This window comes from Neoarius graeffei, chromosome 20 (genome assembly GCF_027579695.1).
Source record: "Neoarius graeffei isolate fNeoGra1 chromosome 20, fNeoGra1.pri, whole genome shotgun sequence".
NCBI lineage: Eukaryota > Metazoa > Chordata > Actinopteri > Siluriformes > Ariidae > Neoarius > Neoarius graeffei.
The window spans coordinates 31,272,020-31,292,254 of NC_083588.1; the positions used below are offsets into that span (position 1 = coordinate 31,272,020).

General features: G+C 43.3%; 1 protein-coding gene across 1 annotated transcript; it reads left to right on the top strand.

Moving 5' to 3' along the window:
• Positions 1-18,159: 18,159 nt before the first annotated feature.
• On the top strand, positions 18,160-19,563 carry LOC132869037 (zinc finger BED domain-containing protein 5-like). The gene has a single exon (XM_060902393.1). It carries the CDS (start codon positions 18,160-18,162, stop codon positions 19,561-19,563), a length of 1,404 nt encoding a protein of 467 aa, XP_060758376.1.
• Positions 19,564-20,235: the final 672 nt, after the last annotated feature.

Below are 20,235 nucleotides of genomic sequence, written 5' to 3' on the forward strand. Positions count from 1 at the left end.
AATTTATAACCAGGTTTTTGTGTTACACCTAGATAATCATTATAAATAACTGCAACACCTCCTCCTCTGCCAGTTAGACAAGGCTGGTGTATATAACTGTATCCAGGAGGACTCGCTTCATTTAATGCTATATATTCATTTGGCTTAATCCATGTTTCAGTTAAACAAAGTATATTAAACTCCTGATCAGTAATGAGTTCATTAAGAGGAGTTGCGCTTACAAGACACAGACAGAAGGACAGACAGACAGACAGGGTGATTCCTATATACTTTGTTTTCGGGGGTATAAAAATGAACAGAACTTGGAAGTAAAGAAAAACACAACAAATCAGGAAAGAAGCTACCAACAGAAAAGAGAACATAAAACAAGCTAGACAAGCATCAAAAGAGCTAGCTGAACAATACACAACTACTAATACAATCTGGAGAACTGACAGAGGCAAGAGCATGTACAGAAAACATGGTGGATTGAGAGCACACGGATAAGTATGCAATGCAGCATGGGAAATTGATGGAATGGCACGGACAGATTCAGCCCAAGAATCTGACAGATGCACAATTGCAGAAATCACACATTACATTATCTCTAGCCGCTTTATCCTTCTACAGGGTCGCAGGCAAGCTGGAGCCTATCCCAGCTAACTACGGGCGAAAGGCGGGGTACACCCTGGACAAGTCGCCAGGTCATCACAGGGCTGACACATAGACACAGACAACCATTCACACTCACATTCACACCTACGGTCAATTTAGAGTTACCAGTTAACCTAACCTGCATGTCTTTGGACTGTGGGGGAAACCGGAGCACCCGGAGGAAACCCACGCGGACACGGGGAGAACATGCAAACTCCGCACAGAAAGGCCCTCGCCGGCCCCGGGGCTCGAACCCAGGACCTTCTTGCTGTGAGGCGACAGCGCTAACCACTACACCACCATGCCGCCCAATTGCAGAAATATTTTCACCAATTTTACCAGATCGCTATGGATTTTTATTTTTAAGATATGCTAATATACTGTACTTTGTCAACACGCCATGTATGACAATGCTTCCTTTATTAATAATCATACTGTTTGAGTAATGTTTCTTTGTATTGCACACACATCACATTTAACACCAATGTAATTAGTGCATATGAATTGTAAAAGTTTTCTGTTAGAAAAAAAAAAAATCCTCCTGACAAACTGGACTAGAGCTGGTAACTAACACAAGTGTTTTTACCACAGAAATAAGAAAATCTACAAAAGACTTGGCACAACTACATTATTTGACAGTACCACCAGAAACATTTGTACACAAATTCTCAGGTCACGCTATTCTTTGTGTGTAACCACTTGACAAAAACAGTGTGATGTAAGCACCCGTCACACTGTTTGTCATGGACATGTACATAAGTAGTATATTTCTCATCTCATCTCTCATCTCATTATCTCTAGCCGCTTTATCCTTCTACAGGGTCGCAGGCAAGCTGGAGCCTATCCCAGCTGACTACGGGCGAAAGGCGGGGTACACCCTGGACAAGTCGCCAGGTCATCACAGGGCTGACACATAGACACAGACAACCATTCACACTCACATTCACACCTACGGTCAATTTAGAGTCACCAGTTAACCTAACCTGCATGTCTTTGGACTGTGGGGGAAACCGGAGCACCCGGAGGAAACCCACGCGGACACGGGGAGAACATGCAAACTCCACACAGAAAGGCCCTCGCCGGCCCCGGGGCTCGAACCTAGGACCTTCTTGCTGTGAGGCGACAGCGCTAACCACTACACCACCGTGCTGCCCAAGTAGTATATTTTATTAACATATTTTGATACAATAATTATTCTTGTTTTTATATTATTAACCCAACAAGCCTTTACATTTCAAACAATAAAGATCTTTGACAAAGAGTACACAGTCTCAAAGCAAGCATGCAATAAAAACATCACAAACAAGTAGTACTATTTTATGCTAATTCTATTTCCTTTTCATAGACAAAGTAAAATCACTCTAATCAAAAGGAACAATCGATGGAAATAAATTACACAAGGCACAGCATACTTTGGCAATCTTATCAAGTTATATATATATATATATATATATATATATATATATATATATATATATATATGAGTGATTCCACACTTATGGGTACTGAAATGGGGACATGAAGTTATTTTTAAAAATTCACCTAAAACCATTTCTTTTTTTACCATCAGGTCACAAAACATGTAATCTTTAATGAATGATATGTTAAAAGATAACTTTAATTTTCTGAGATGTAATAAAAACATATTTATATGCCAAAGTCAGAACGTAACAGAAGTGTTGTGGACATATATATTCTCAATTTTAACAATGTAGAATTACTTTTTGAAACATAGGAAGGTGATGTTTTAGCAAATATAATTAATAAACATGTGTAGTAGAATAAACATACACATTCTTTCAATAAGATTAACATGGTATATAGCTAGATTGTAATTAATTTGTAACAGACGCGAGATGGACAATCGTAACAGAAGTAATGTAACAGACATCATTTTGGAACTCATAGGCTTGACTTTGGCATATAAATATGTTTTTATTACATCTCAGAAAATTAAAGTTATCTTTTAACATATCATTCATTAAAGATTACATGTTTTGTGACCTGATGGTAAAAAAAGAAATGGTTTTAGGTGAATTTTTAAAAATAAGTTCATGTCCCCATTTCAGTACCCATAAGCATGGAATCACTCTCTCTCTCTCTCTCTCTCTCTCTCTCTATATATATATATATATATATATATATATATATATATATATATATATAATTTTTTTTTGCTTGAGTTCAACCAATTCACTAGTCATCAATCAAGTCACAATCCACAAGTATCTCTATTGCACTGTTCCATTTGAGATATTTGTAACCCAGTGAGTTCCGTCTGGTAGCCACTTTCAGTGTGCGTGTCTGCTGGGAGGGTTTCAGGCACAAATTCATTTGACTTTGGTATGTCTGTAAACAAAAAGTGCAAAAGTAAACCGAAATTACTGGGTTACTGGAACAGCATCGCTAATATCTCACCTGGCAAAGCTGACCCCCATCGTTCTCCTTGTTTATCCAAACTCACTAAGGTTTGCGTTGCTTCTAATCTGGCTTTCTTGGTAGATCTTTCATTTATCTTGTTGCTTCTTGATATTGTGAGATGAGTTTTTGTTTTCATCTTATCGTGTCCTAATTTGATTGTTGGTGCCCAATGTGGATTTGTTTTATCGTGTAGGTTTGCCAGTGCTCCTGCAAGGTGAGAAGCAGAGTGTTCGTGCTGAAGCTCAAAAGTTCAATTTAATCAGCAGAAAACATAGCTTTAATTAGTAATGATCTCTTACTAGATATAAACTGGTCACCACACATGCGGGTGCAATTGGCTTTTTCCTCAGTTAAGTCCTTACGATGTATGTTTTTGAATCACAATGCATGGTGTTCTCTGGACAGGTCTTTATCTGTTTTGTTGTCTCATTTCATTCATTCATTATCTCTAGCCGCTTTATCCTTCTACAGGGTCGCAGGCAAGCTGGAGCCTATCCCAGCTGACTACGGACGAAAGGCAGGGTACACCCTGGACAAGTCGCCAGGTCATCACAGGGCTGACACATAGACACAGACAACCATTCACACTCACATTCACACCTACGGTCAATTTAGAGTCACCAGTTAACCTAACCTGCATGTCTTTGGACTGTGGGGGAAACCGGAGCACCCGGAGGAAACCCACGCAGACACGGGGAGAGCATGCAAACTCCGCACAGAAAGGCCCTTGCCGGCCCCGGGGCTCAAACCCAGGACCTTCTTGCTGTGAGGCGACAGTGCTAACCACTACACCACCGTGCCGAATACATGTGAGAATACATGTAATTAGGTCAGATAAGCATCACCGCTTACTGCAGGTGGTCGGATCCTGAACCATTGGTCTGTTGGTTGAGCATAGCTATAGCCTGTAGCTGGCTAGCGGTAAAGTAAACAAATGCTCCGTGTCCAATGCCAATGGTGCACATATTTCTGACCGATGCACATACATCGGTTGCATCGGTCTGGATCTGCCCCTGAATGGTCAGTCTTTATTAAACTGGTTTTGTTGTCATTTTTAATTATTTTGGGAATTCAGAAGAACCGTTTCTCTTTGTCATGAGTGGTATTATTACCACAATTGTATCCCACACACAAAGTAGGCATTGTCATTCTTCAAAGGCAAAGAATCAAAAGAAAATCAGGAAGCATTGCAGCAGCTCACATGTGAAGCACTGGTTCCTGGTTGATGTTTGTCATCCAACATGGCGAACTTCTGGGTTGGGGCGTCAAGCGTGATGTTACTTGCACATGAAGAATCCAAAGCATGGTGAGAATACATGTAATTAGGTCAGATAAGCATCACCGCTTACTGCAGGTGGTCGGATCCTGAACCATTGGTCTGTTGGTTGAGCATAGCTATAGCCTGTAGCTGGCTAGCGGTAAAGTAAACAAACACTCCGTGTCCAATGCCAATGGTGCACATATTTCTGACCGATGCACATACATCGGTTGCATCGGTCTGGATCTGCCCCTGAATGGTCAGTCTTTTATTAAACTGGTGATAAGCAGGAAACAATGTACAATTGTTAATACTCTGGTGAGGCAGGGCACTGTGTTCACACTGCCGAGAGTGTCATATTGTGAGTGGTGGAACAAGGTTGGCTTATGATGCTCTCATACTTCTCATGATGCTCTGTCACTTCTGATTCTCATGTTTTAATCATTTCATTGTTCGATAAAAAATGAGTAATGCTTGTGACTTTTCAGGTAGTGTGTGAACAAAATTTGGCAGAACCATCTAAAATAAAATTAAGTAAAATTGATGTACCTTTTAATTTATTTAGTATGCCTACTTTGCAGAGTGCTGACAGCCTAAGGAAAAGCAATTATGTATACTTATTTGTGAATTTGCGAGGTGGTTATTTCTGTCAAAATGAAACTTTCATAAATCAATGCAGTTAAAATGATAACTAAAAATGAAAAAGTAAATTGAATGGTATGCTAATGATCATGATAAGAGACATATGGACGACTGTTTCTAAATGTGACTTGAAATAAAATTCCCCCCTTTCAATCATTAAAAGCTTGGCTTCCTGTGAGAGTAGACTGGGGAAATTCTCATCGAATTGTTGAGTTTACTCTCCAAAAGTCCATCTATCCATTATCTGTAACCACTTATCCTGTGCAGGGTTGCGAGCAAGCTAGAGCCTATCCCAGCTGACTATGGGCAAGAAACAGGGTACACCCTGGACAAGTCACCAGATCATTGCAGGGCTGACATATACAGTAGAGACAAACAACCATTCACACCTACAGTCAATTTAGAGCCACCATTTAGCCTAACTGCATGTCTTTGGGGAAACCGGATCACCCAGAGGAAACCCATGCAGACACGGGTAGAACATGCATACTCCACACAGAAAGGCATCTGTTGGCCATTGGGCTTGAACCCAGAACCTTCTTGCTGTGAAGCGACAGTGCTAACCACTCCACCACCGTGCCACCCTCAAATTCTCAAATTCTTTCCACCCTCTGAGGATAGTGTGTCAATTAATCATCCAACTTCTGTTTGTTATTAATCCTTCCTCCGTTTTTATAGCTTAATGGCTGTTCTATTAACCGTTTAACTGAACTAGTCAAACATGTTGCACTTACCGTACAGTATGATATTCTGGATACAGATTACCTATGCTAGTTTTTCTGTATCTAATAAGCTATGAATTTCTACATGTCTCCAGTACTGTAACATAATTATTGATCAAGTCTATAATAGTTCTCTCCCAGACTCTATAGTTTTTATTTTCTTAATACATTTGAGGTAAATCTTATTTACAGTGCACCAGAGATCTATAGCACCGCACATACATAAAAAAGCTATTTCTTTTTTTTCCTCAGATCTTTGCTCTGACTCACCCCTTCTTCTCTGTACATTCTCTTTAAGTGCATTTGAAGGCTACATTTAAGGCAATCTAATTATATTCAGGTAAGTTACAAGCTATTCTTTTTTTAAACCAAAAGTTATGTGTTTTGTTTGTTTGTTAAACTAACTAACTAACTAACTAACTAACTAACTAACTAACTAACTAACTAACTAACTAACTTTTGGCTTCTGACCCTCAAGAGTCATTCAAAAGGGACAATTTTAATTGTGAATCAGCCATCATGTTCGTCAAGCATTTAACATGTTTCTAACGCATTTCCAGGTTGGTCATGTTAGTCAAGCATTTAACTGATGTTTCTAAAGCATTTCCAATCATTTAATTAACTTAATGGGCAAAGATGAAAATAAAGCAATGTGTCAGAGTGTGCGAGAGAGGCGGATGTAAGTGCAGAAGTGTTCAATATCATACAGTGTGATTTAAACATAAAGTGCATGAAACACACACAACGGCAAACAGACCGAATCAGCAGGCAAGGTCATAAACAGGATAACAGGCAAGAGGTCAATCAAGGTGCAAACAGGATATTGGAGGCAAAATGAGGACGAGAACTAGGAACAAGAACAGGAGTTGAGAAACCATATACAAATAAATAAACTTGAAACCAGGAAATCAACAGGAAAGGGAAACAAGGCTCGGTATGCACACTAGACGCAGCATAATACTTCGCATCGCATTACCCTCAGCGCAGTCCTTAAATAGTCCAACACTTAGTTACTGATTGAGAACAGGTGCACCTTCTTTACGGCGCGCGTGCTGCAGCTCACTCGGTGGGCGCACAGCCCGAGGTGCACCTTTAGGTGCATGCGCCAAGGTTCGGGCTTAGGCTCTGGACATGACTTGGGTTCTAGGCTAGGAGTTGGCTTGACTTCGGGACTTGACGTGGACTCTGGACTGGACTTGAGCTCTGAAGATGACAGGGACTCAGGACTGGATTTGGGTTCAAGCTCTGAAGATGACGAGGGCTCGAATTCTGAAGACAACGAGAACTTGGGCTCTGGTTCTGTGGACGATGAGGACTCAGGCTCTGGTTCTGGCTTGGGCTCTTGGCTGGGCTCAGACTCCGTAGAGGGCTCTGGAGCAGGAACTGGCTCCGTAGAGGGCTCTGGAGCAGGAACTGGCACAGGAGTGGGCTCCGGTGCTGGCTGTGGTGCAGATTCTGACAATGGCTGCAGCACTGGCTGTGGTGCGAGCTCTGACACTGGCTGCGGCGCTGGCTGTAGCGCGGGCTCTGGCACGAGAGAGGACGCTGGCTCTGGCTCGGGAGCAGGCGCTGGCTCAGGAGCAGGCGCTGGCACTGGCTCGGGAGCAGGTGCTGGCGCTGGAACAGGAACAGGTGCTGGCATGGAAACAGGAACAGCTGCTGGCACTGGCTGAGGAACCAGCTCAAATGAGACAGCCTCCTCTGCTGTCTCTATATCAGCCACTGGGGGGAGCTCTGGGGCAATGGTCTCCTCAGCTGAGTCGGCCTCAGGAGTGGTTGTCTTTAGGAGGTGCTCTAGAGCAACAGCCTCCTCTGCTGCGTCAACCACTGACCTGATTGCCCCTCCCCAAAAATTTTCAAGGGGTTCCTCCTTTACGACAGATTCATATATAAACTTGAGCATATCAAAAAAAGTCTGAGAGTTACCAAGGCATGGGTGTTCCACCCAAATTAGATAGTCTACCCATCTGTGTGCTCGTCCAGAAATGAATGTCAATACAAAGCTTACCCAGATGGGTTCGGGTGGCTTGGGCTCTAGGAAGTCATCATAGAGAACCCCACACTGGATGCGGAATCCCACTGGGTGATATTCTCCTTCGTAGGGCATAGGAGGGTGAGCGTCAGTAGGTCGGTGGAAATATGAGGTTAGCGGCAGGGACAGGGAAACCCAGAAGTGGCATGGAATTGCGTATTGAAACAAATCCGCTACATCCATAGTATGGCGAAGTATTCTGTCAGAGTGCGTGAGAGAGGAGGATGTAAGTGCAGAAATGTTCAATATCATACAGTGTGATTTAAACATAAAGTGCATGAAACACACACACAACGGCAAACAGTCTGAATCAGCAGGCAAGGTCATAAACAGGATAACAGGCAAGAGGTCAATCAAGGTGCAAACAGGATATTGGAGGCAAAACAAGGATGAGAACTAGGAACGAGAACAGGAGTCGAGAAACCAGGGAATCAACAGGAATGGGAAACAAGGTTCGGTATGCACACTAGACACGACATAATATAGGGAGGGAAAGTGAAACACAGCGATCCTAGTGGTAGCGTTCCTAAGCTGAGAATCATACTATTGAAAATCCCATAGACCCGATTTTTAAAAAAATCCCATGAAGTTATGACGTGGAACTTGTACACCCCCAAAAAATATGTTGTATATGTTGGGATTATCTACTAACTGTAAAAGTATCAGGTGAAATTTCGCTGTCTTTTACAAGATTGAAATTGTGCCTAACCTGTCAGAAACAGACTATAACCAAACTGTCTAGTCAGAGTCGCTCATATTATGTCAGCAGTAGGCTTGATAAATTTTGTTCTTCATACTAGCCCTTACGAGTGCTGACAGCTCTCCCTGTGAATAGCAGCAGTTGACTACATGCCCTGATCTGTAATGGTTATCCCCACGAGGGATGCATTTCTTATTGGTACAGAAATACTCCGCCAACCACGCTATACAAATTGGCATGTTGATGTAGGCTACTCCCTGGCCGCTACCTGCTACAGATTTGGAAAGTCGCTAGACTTGCAGTGACGTCACATACGCAATGTCGGGTCCGTGTAGTCTTTGATCAGCTTATTAAAAAACATTCAAAACAATTCAAATTGGTGGAAAAAAATAAAGTATGATCACCAGGATTGATAGAGCTGCCCGACATGCACAACATATGGAAGCCATTGTCTTAACTTTGAAGTGTAACCCGAAATGTAATTTTTTGAAAAGATATTCCCATTCATTTTGCTATAGAGGTTGGAACGCATCCAGTAGGGGGCGATGAGATTACTTTCCCTCCCTATTTCGCGTCACATTACCCTCAGTGCAGTCCTTAAATAATCCAACACTTAGTTACTGATTGAGAACAGGTGTGCCTTGTTTATGGCACACGTGCTGCAGCTCACTTGGCGCGCACGCAGCCCGAGGCACGCCTTTAGGTGCAACACGCCAAGGCGCACCTTTAGGTGCAAACGCCGAGGCACGCAGGACTGACACAATATTGGAACTGATATTGCCTTGTAGCTAACCTCTGTGTGCTTTTTCAGAGTGTTTTCTATATAACCTGATTTACTTTCAAGTGAAAAAAGAATAACTTCAAATGTCTTTCCATCAGTCTCCATTAAATCTGTTTAATGCAACAAAAATGTTTGTCATATCAGTGTCAGAATCAGCATCTAACTATAACTCCCTACAAACATGGCCACAGAGGACTACAATACCCAACCATCACAAACTCTCACATTCACTCAATTACTGAATTAAATTATGTTTGCAGCCACATTCCTGTGTGACACTATAAACCCTGTGTCCAAAATCGCTCCCTACTCACAAAATAGGACACTATATAGCGAGGACGCCATTTTGTAGTGCTGTCCGAAACCTTAGTGAGGATCATTTACATATAGTGCACGCTCACATACAACCCCGATTCCAAAAAAGTTGGGACAAAGTACAAATTGTAAATAAAAACGGAATGCAATGATGTGGAAGTTTCAAAATTCCATATTTTATTCAGAATAGAACATAGATGACATATCAAATGTTTAAACTGAGAAAATGTATCATTTAAAGAGAAAAATTAGGTGATTTTAAATTTCATGACAACAACACATCTCAAAAAAGTTGGGACAAGGCCATGTTTACCACTGTGAAACATCCCCTTTTCTCTTTACAACAGTCTGTAAACGTCTGGGGACTGAGAAAACACATTGCTCAAGTTTAGGGATAGGAACATTCTTGTCTAATGTAGGATTCTAGTTGCTCAACTATCTTAGGTCTTTTTTTGTCGTATCTTCCGTTTTATGATGTGCCAAATGTTTTCTATGTGTGAAAGATCTGGACTGCAGGCTGGCCAGTTCAGTACCCAGACCCTTCTTCTACGCAGCCATGATGTTGTAATTGATGCAGTATGTGGTTTGGCATTGCCATGGTGGAAAATGCAAGGTCTTCCCTGAAAGAGACGTTGTCTGGATGGGAGCATATGTTGCTCGAGAACCTGGATATACCTTTCAGCATTGATGGTGTCTTTCCAGATGTGTAAGCTGCCCATGCCACATGCACTAATGCAACCCCATACCATCAGAGATGCAGACTTCTGAACTGAGTGCTGACAACAACTTGGGTCGTCCTTCTCCTCTTTAGTCCGAATGACATGGCGCCCCTGATTTCCATAAAGAACTTCAAATTTTGATTCGTCTGACTACAGAAGTGTTTTCCACTTTGCCACAGTCCATTTTAAATGAGCCTTGGCCCAGAGAAGACATCTGCGCTTCTGGATCGTGTTTAGATACGGCTTCTTCTTTGAACTACAGAGTTTTAGCTGGCAACAGCGGATGGCACGGTGAATTGTCTTCTTCCGCTTTATCCGGGACCGGGTCGCGGAGGCAGCAGTCTAAGCAGGGAAGCCCAAACTTCCCTTTCCCCAGACACCTCGGCCAGCTCCTCGGGAAGAACACTGAGGCGTTCCCAGGCCAGCCGAGAGACATAGTCCCTCCAGCGTGTCCTGGGTCTTCCCCGGGGCCTCCTCCCGGGGGGACATGCCTGGAGCACCTCCCCAGGGAGGCATCCAGGAGGCATCCGAAAAAGATGCCCGAGCCACCTCAGCTGATTCCTCTCGATGTGGAGCAGCAGCGGCTCTACTCCGAGCTCCTCCCGAGTGACTGTGCTTCTCACCCTATCTCTAAGGGAGCGCCCAGCCACCCTGCGAAGGAAACTCATTTCGGCCGCTTGTATCCGCGATCTTGTCCTTTCGGTCATTACCCAAAGCTCATGACCATAGGTGAGAGTCGGAACGTAGATCGACCGGTAAATTGAGAGCTTCGCCTTTTGGCTCAGCTCCTTCTTCACCACAACGGACCGGTAAAGCGACCGCATCACTGCGGAGGCTGCACCGATCCGCCTGTCGATCTCACGCTCCATCCTTCCCTCACTCGTGAACAAGATCCCGAGATACTTAAACTCCTCCACTTGAGGCAGAACTTCTCCACCAACCTGGAGAGGGCAAGCCACCCTTTTCCGGTCGAGAACCATGGCCTCGGACTTGGAGGTGCTGATTCTCATCCCAGCCGCTTCACACTCGACTGCAAACCGCCCCAGTGCATGCTGAAGATCCTGGTTTGAAGAAGCCAACAGGACAACATCATCCGCAAAAAGCAGAGATGAAATCCTGTGGTTCCCAAACAGGATTCCTTCTGGCCCCTGGCTGCGCCTAGAAATTCTGTCCATAAAAATTATGAACAGAACCGGTGACAAAGGGCAGCCCTGCCGGAGTCCAACATGCACTGGGAACATTACCCAAGCCGAAGTCACTGAGGTGGTTTGCAAGCTCCTCGGTGGCAAGGCACCGGGGGTGGATGAGATCCGCCCTGAGTATCTCAAGTCTCTGGATGTTGTGGGGCTGTCTTGGTTGACACGCCTCTGCAACATCGCATGGCGGTCAGGGACAGTGCCTCTGGAGTGGCAGACTGGGGTGGTGGTCCCTCTTTTTAAGAAAGGGGACCGGAGAGTGTGCCCCAATTATAGGGGAATCACACTTCTCAGCCTCCCAGGGAAGGTTTACTCCAGGGTACTGGAGAGGAGAATTCGACCAATAGTCGAACCTCGGATCCAGGAGGAACAATGCGGTTTTCGTCCTGGTCGCGGAACACTGGACCAGCTCTATACCCTTCATAGGGTGCTCGAGGGTTCATGGGAGTTTGCCCAACCAGTCCACATGTGCTTTGTGGATCTGGAGAAGGCATTCGACCGTGTCCCCCGTAGTATTCTGTGGGGGGTGCTTCGGGAGTATGGGGTTCGGGGCTCTTTGCTAAGGGCTGTCCGGTCCCTGTACGAACGGAGCAGGAGTCTGGTTCGCATTGCCGGCAGTAAGTCAGACGGTGAATTGTGTTCACAGATAATGTTCTCTGGAAATATTCCTGAGCCCATTTTGTGATTTCCAATACAGAAGCATGCCTGTATGTGATGCAGTGCCATCTAAGGGCCCGAAGATCACGGGCACCCAGTATGGTTTTCTGGCCTTGACCCTTACGCACAGAGCTTCTTCCAGATTCTCTGAATCTTTTGATGATATTATGCACTGTAGATGATGATATGTTCAAACTCTTTGCAATTTTACACTGTTGAACCCCTTTCTGATATTGCTCCACTATTTGTCGGCACAGAATTGGGGGATTGGTGATTCTCTTCCCATCTTTACTTCTGAGAGCCACTGCCACTCCAAGATGCTCTTTTTATACCCAGTCATGTTAATGACCTATTGCCAATTGACCTAATGAGTTGCAATTTGGTCCTCCAGCTGTTCCTTTTTTGTACCTTTAACTTTTCCAGCCTCTTATTGCCCCTGTCCCAACTTTTTTGAGATGTGTTGCTGTCATGAAATTTCAAATGAGCCAGTATTTGGCATGAGATTTCAAAATGTCTCAATTTCGACATTTGATATGTTGTCTATGTTCTATTGTGAATACAATATCAGTTTTTGAGATTTGTAAATTATTGCATTCCATTTTTATTTACAATTTGTACTTTGTCCCAACTTTTTTGGAATCGGGGTTGTATATAGTACACTCAAAGTGTCCCACAATGCATCATGAAAAGTAGTATGCAACGATGGTCACTAACCAAAGCAATATATCCCATCATGCATTACGGTCACGCTGAAAGAAATCAAATTAAAAGTCTCAAATTTGATTTAATAAAAGGCAGCAACAAAGAAGAAATTAAAAAAACTGAAAGATGCAGGTACTTTGTATTGATTAATGTGGGAAATACGCTCAGTATAATATGTATTTATCACAAAAATACATGCATCTATTTATTATTTTGAAACCCCACCAGCCACCTGATCTGGCACGTTTTAATTGTGCGACAGTAATGACGTAAATACCAGTGCAACGGACTGGTGTCCAAAAGCTTTTTTTTTTTTCATTTTACCAATGAGCTCACTATATAGTCCTCTATATAGTAATTCCCTATATAGGGAGTAGGGAGGAGTGAGTGAGTGATTGATTTCGGACACAGGGAAAGACTCTCAGTTCACATCTTCATCGTGAAGCATATGCTCAGTGTTTGCATGTCTGCTGATGCGAAACCTTTGCGTATTGCTATGGTGGAATTCTGGTTTGAACCCTGTTCTTGTTTCCTGGTTCTGATTCTTGCCTTATGTTTGTTGATTGCCTGACCATTGCCTGTTTCCTGAGTTTTGCCCTCATATTGGATTTCTTTGTGAGTTTCAATAAAACTCTGTTGTACCTATACGTGTCTCCTTATCTACCACCCTGACAATGTTGAGAAGCTACATTTTAACATCTGAAATTGGTACTGGCAAAGTTGATGGTCATGTTTTCCAGTTGTATGAATTACTGGATGAATATTGATACTCAATTCTCCGTTGCATCCTGAGTTAAATCAATTTGACAAATGTGTTAAATGAAGAAAGCCCATAGCCCTGAAACTAGCCATGTTTAATAATGGTACACTTAATTAAACTGGTATTGATTATTCTTCTTTGTCATGAGTTAGCTACAGAAGACAATAAGAATGACTGGGGTATATAAGTTTAAAACATGTGAGATAGTGTGAATGATGTTCCTATGGGGATGATTGCTAAATTTATCTCATCTCATTATCTCTAGCCGCTTTATCCTGTTCTACAGGGTCTCAGGCAAGCTGGAGCCTATCCCAGCTGACTACCGGCGAAAGGCGGGGTACACCCTGGACAAGTTGCCAGGTCATCACAGGGCTGACACATAGACAACCATTCACACTCACGGTCAATTTAGAGTCACCAGTTAACCTAACCTGCATGTCTTTGGAGTGTGGGGGAAACCGGAGCATACCCATGCGGACACAGGGAGAACATGCAAACTCCACACAGGAAGGCCCTTGCCGGCCACGGGGCTTGAACCCAGACCTTCTTGCTGTGAGGCGACAGCGCTAACCACTACACCACTGTGCTGCCCACTAAATTTATCATATTGATAAATATATTAAAAAGTGAAGCTTATAATTGTCTGCTAAATATAGACAACCACTGATTACAGGCTTAATCTGTAACCAAATGAGGGAATACTGCCTGCACACACTAAGCACAGATTTGCCTGTGGTCAGCATAACATAACTTTGCCCAGTCTCTGCTTTCACTGACATGTCTCTGTAGGATTGGAAGGGCTGTAAATATCAGGTGTTTGTTAGGTGAATTTAGCTACAGTTGAGACTGATGAGTGGATGGAGGGAAACCCTAGTATTGCTTGTTAGAGAAATACAGTTAATGTAATGGAGCATGTGACAAGCGGAGGCCATCTACATCGGATCTGCTTTAATATCAACAGATCTTCGATTAAGGTACGTGAATCTTTTCATCATGGCACACCTTCAGCCTGTTCAGTGTGCTGAGTGCAGGATGTTTAGTCATTCTTCCTCCATCTCTAGCGATAGCTTTATTTGTGATAAGTGCAGATTAGTTAGCTCTCTGACGGAGAAGATTATAGTGTTAGAAGCGCGTGTCCAGGCTTTAGAGAAGGTCGGTGAGTATGAGAACAGTGTAGTTTCTGTAGGGGAAAGTCTGGATGCCCTAGGTGGAGTTAGTAATCTCCCAACTCCAGCGTTAGAGCCCTTACAGCGGGGCAAATGGGTGATGGCTCGGCGGCATAAGCGTAGAGCCAAAGCTACCGCTGAGGCTCGCCCACGGGAGCACCACTCCTCTCCATGTCATGTGTCGAACAGGTTTGCTCTCCTTAGTGATGCACCCACTGAGAAACCTGACAGAGCTCTGGTTATAGGGGACTATCATATGGCACATGAAATTAGCTCAGCCTTTAGGGGCACCAGCAGTTTTAGTCAGGTGCCAGACATAGCAGGTAATCTTAGGGTCCTAGGCAAGCACAGGTTCTGCAAGCACAGGTACAAATGGTCGCTGAACTGCTGGTTATCCAGGTGTTGCTCTGAAAAGTGTGGGCTTTATAGATAATTGGGCTAATTTTGAGGGCACTGCTGGCCTGTTAGGGCGGGACAGTATCCATCCCACTCAGGAAGGTGCTGCTCTCATTTCCTGCAGCATAGATCACAGTCTCAGAACAGCCCTAGTTAATTTCTGACAGAGCCTGACAGAGCCAAGGCCAGGAAGCAGACGAACAGGCTAAACTGACTGTCTGCTAGCTGCACAGAGTTGTCACTCAGGGTCCACCACATTGAGACTGTGTCTGTTCCCCAAACTAAACAAAAAGGTAGAAATATTCAGAGAGTTTTTTCCACTAACCTAATCAATATAAAATTAGATCATACTGACTGTACAGCTGCTGCCAGCACCTTTGATCTAAAGGTGGGGCTATTAAATATTAGATCTCTTACATCGAAAGCGCTAATGGTTAAATAGTTTGATGGATTTTCATGAAACTTTACATGGTTGCAGTTGTAGGTGCAATAGGCTTATCAAATCAGTCTCATGTAAAAAGGGATCAGTCTCATAAATTCATTAATCATTAATTCAAGTGTCTAATAGTTTATAGCTAAACTATTAAAATCAATGGAATAGCTTAGTGGTGAAGTTGCTATAGTTTTGGTGAGCATTGTAGCTCTAATTTAATACGTTTACTCTAGACCTATAACATTCATATAACAACCCAATGGGTGAAGGCAATTAGAATACTTGTTTGGCAGAGGTTGGCACTCAGTGAATGTTGTAGCAATAGACAGGACACAGTTTACTCCAAAGGCACCATTTATTGAAATAGCTGACACGAATTAGCAAACTAATACTGACCAGATATAGCAACAATAGCAGCCAAGGAATAATTCAATATAAATGGTGATACAATGTATACAAGTAATAATCAGTAGTGTATAAAGCAATAGTCAGTAGTAAGTAGAATAATAACCAGCAGTAAACAGAGTAAGAAATCAGCAGTGAATATGATGATAACCAAGGCACTAATGGTGATCAGAAGTAATGGGCTATATGCAAGTGTTACAAGTGTAGGGGCAAGTGAATGTTAAAATGTGAGAGGGAAATCACGTGTTTATGCGTGTCTGTGTGAGAGTGTGCGTGAGAGTGTGTGTGTGTGTGAGAGTGCAGGCGTGTGCATGCGTGTGCGCAACTGCGCACTAATGAGATGAGGAGGAACTAGGGAGAGAGAGAGCGTGCGCAGGCGCATGACAAGAAGGAAGGAAGTGAGGGAGCGAGGCGGCACGTGGGTGAGAGATAGGCGTGGTATGTAAAATGTAGTGCGCAAGCCTTTGTGCTAGGCTCCACCTAACAGGGGATGGGCAACAAGGAGAGCACACGAGGGAGAGAGACAAAGGATCTGTAGCTTAAAAACTAGTCCCAGATAGGCCTTAAACCCAAACTTCTACTCAACCCTTAGCTACTCCTGAAATCCCAATGTTGAGGGGTGTAGTGTGATGGAGGGAGTTAAAGAGAAAGAGAGAGAGAGAGAGAGAGAGAGAGAGAGCATGAATGATCAAACTAATATGAACAGTAAACAAAACAAATCAAACAACGCGCGGTCTAAGACCGGCTTTCATGTAAATCAAAATGCGTCCATTTAAACCATGAATAAAGTCAAATAAACAACACTCTTCACATTAACTAGCCACAGCTAAGACTAACAATTGCCCAGATGCCAGCCTTACTTGAGATCGCTCTTGCTTGGCGACTGAAAGTGCACCGTCTGTTATCCGAAGACAGTGCGGAGCGCAGGTCCAGGGAGAAAACAGTTCTGTTCCTTTTGCTTTTACAGCTCATCAGCTGAAGATCTTCGGTGTCCCATCGGTCGTCCAATGATCTGGAAGGAATCTTGTTTGTAGTTTGTCGACGTTGCAAAAGGGAAAAGGGATCCGGTCGCCTTTTCTCTTTAAAATACTGCATGGGCTGCAGTAACTAACCGGTTCAGTTATTATTGCTACTATGCAAAGATCAAATACATTGAACTTTGGCTAAAGGTCCGGTATTAATAGCTTGTTCTTTTTCCTTTGTTCTTCTGTAGCACAGATGCAACGACGTCTCTTTCACGTGTGGGGATCCACCGCCAGAGAGAAAGAATTTCGATTTCGCTGCAGGTTTTAAAGGACAGTCGTGACGTCACTGTATTTGGTATCCGGTATCATCTCTGTATCCAATACCATTACAGGGAGTAAGAAGAATGGGCGGCGATAGAACATGGCATAGAGCTGTGTTTCCCAACCGGGGGTACGCGTACCCCTAGGGGTACGTGAACGTACTGCAGGGAGTACGCGGCGCACGGGGAGATTTTTTTTTTAAGGCGTCACACAAAAGTGTAGTCCCAATAACTCAGCTAACTCGTAATATGTGGACAACAGAATGTCTGTTGTGGAATTTAGTAATAGGCTATTTATTTAATAAAATTTCCAAGATGATAAATATTCTCAGCAATGTGTCATGTCGAGCTCATCAATAAAACGGTACGTTTGTGCTACAACTTGTTTCCCCGGGAAGACAATGACCTTTGACACAAAATACAAAAACATAGCAACCGATAACATCTACAAAAAGTCTGGCTGCTACCTGCAGATGGATAAATGGTTAAAACATCCAGTTTCTCTGGATCCAGGAGGGGGTTCGGAGGAGACAGCAGAGAAACGCAAGAAAGAGGCCAAAGCTAAACCTAGGCAGTACAATGAAAACTACATTTTGTATGGTTTCACCACGTCTACGTCTTCAGAACTACCGCAGCCTCAGTGTTTCTTCTGTGGTGAAATTCTGGCTTACAGCGCAATGAAGCCAGCCCATTTGCAGCGACACCAGAGCACCAAGCACCCTGCAAAAGTAGGGAAAACTGAAGAGTACTACAAACGAAAGCTGTCAGAATTTAAGTCAGGTCAGATTCAGAATACAATGATGAAAACCACAAATGTGTCGAGCAAAGCCCTGGAGGCGTCTTACGCCGTATCGCTGCTTGTGGCACAAACAAAAAAATCCTCAGTCAATTGTTGAAGAACTAATTCTCCCTGCAGCGACTCGTATGGCTGGAATTATGATAGACAAAAAAGCAGCCGAGACATTCAAGAAAGTTCCCCTGTCAAACAACACCATGGCCCATCGGATTGATGATATGGCTCTTGATATTGTGGGACAAGTCGTGGGCAAAATAAAACAAGCCGGTCAGTTCGCTTTGCAGCTGGATGAAATGACAGATGTGAGTGGAGAAGCGCAGCTCCTGGCCTTCATTCGTTACAAAGATGTGTCAGACATAAACGAGCATATTTTGTTTTGCAAAAGACTGCCAGGAAAGACAACTGGGGAAAAAATGTTCCAGGTTATTGACAGTTTTTTCAAAGAACACGATATACAGTGGAAACAATGCAGCTACATCTGTACTGATGGCGCGGCTGCAATGACGGGGAGCGTGAAGGAACTGTTCGGACAAGTGAAAAAGGTAAACCCCGACATTAAATGGATGCATTGTGTTATTCATCGGGAAGCTCTGGCTAGTAAGAGAATGAGCCCTGATCTAAATGCTGTTATGGATGACGCTGTGAAGATGATAAACTTCATCCAGTCCCGGCCACTGAATCACAGACTGTTCGAAACTCTTTGCCATGAGAGCGGCGCGCAACACGACCAGCTACTGCTTCACACAGACGTCCGCTGGCTGTCTCGTGGAAAAATGCTACTGAGGCTTTATGAACTTCGCAGTGAAGTTTTTGCGTTTTTGAAGGAGCAGCTGCACTCTCTTGCTGTGGTGTTTGAGGATGCCAATTGGGTGGCACGCCTGGCATATCTCGCTGATGTGTTTACCAAACTCAACGAGCTCAACCTCTCACTCCAGGGCAAGGAGTCACACATCCTGAGGATGTACGAGAAAGTGGAAAGGTTCACAAAAAAGCTCAATCTGTGGCAAAGGAAATGTGAGGAGGGTGATGTGAGCCATTTCCCATTACTTCATGCACATCTTGCCACTACTGATGTCACCAGGGCTTCAGTGGTGAAACTGGTGGAAGAACATCTATCCAAACTCAACTCAGACTTTAACCAGTACTTTCAGGATATTGACAAAAAGTCAGAAAGCCTGGATTGGGTGAGGGACCAATTCACTGCAACTGAGAGCAGCAACAAGCTTCCTGCAAGGCTGCAGGAGCAGCTGCTGGATGTGTCTTCTGACCGGGGCCTGAAAGTGGCACATAGAGAAAAGACATTGACAGAGTTTTGGTGTAATATGGAGAAGGAATATCCTGAATTGGGAAAACATGCACTGATTGAACTTTTACCTTTTGGATCAACATATATGTGTGAGGTGACATTCTCAGCTCTGACACACATAAAAACAAATAAGAGGAACAGGCTGGATGTGGAGAACAGCCTGCTAGCAGCTGTTTCCACACTGTCCCCAGATCTAGCAAAGCTGATGAAAGACAAGCAAGCTCAAGTGTCTCACTAAAGACCAGATTATACTACAGTAGTGAGTATTTTGAGAAAGGTTTTGTTTCAGATATTAACAATAAAAATGCCTGTTTATGGAGGACTGTTTATGGAGGACACTCCAGTTTTGTGATGAATGTTACATGAGTTATGTTAATGTACTCTTTAAAAAAAAGAGAGAGAAATGTTACTTGTTAAAGTTAGATATAACAAAAGGAAGGTTATTTTGATTTAGTATTTATACTATTTTGGTAAATTATTTATATTCCAAGAAAACATATTTATTCTTATGTTGAATTAAGTTGAGGTTAAAAACAAGAGAGAGAGAAAGCCTGAGAATTTTATGTTCAAGTTAAGGAGATTAAATAAAATGATTTTCATGTAATAACCACTGTGTTATGCTCTACTTTTGGAGAATCATCAACGTGCATGTGTGAGGGGGTACTCATGGTGTGACAGAATACAGGGATTGTTGTGTTCAATGCTGTAACAGTGGAAGGGGAGAAGATGGGCCATAAAGTGAAGCAGGGAATTGTGGGTACTATGGCTATGGCATGGCAGCCCCCCTACACAGTATTGCACCTGAAGATGTGCATGAATGAAAATAATCCTGGTCCAATGTTTCAAAGGGGAGATAATTCAACTTATTCGCTTACATAATGCAATATATGATGACAGGATCATAAGCGCA

What these genes read in the sequence shown, in the direction of transcription:
- LOC132869037 (XM_060902393.1), top strand. Translation starts at nt 18,160, where the DNA reads ATGATAGACAAAAAAGCAGCCGAGACATTCAAGAAAGTTCCCCTGTCA.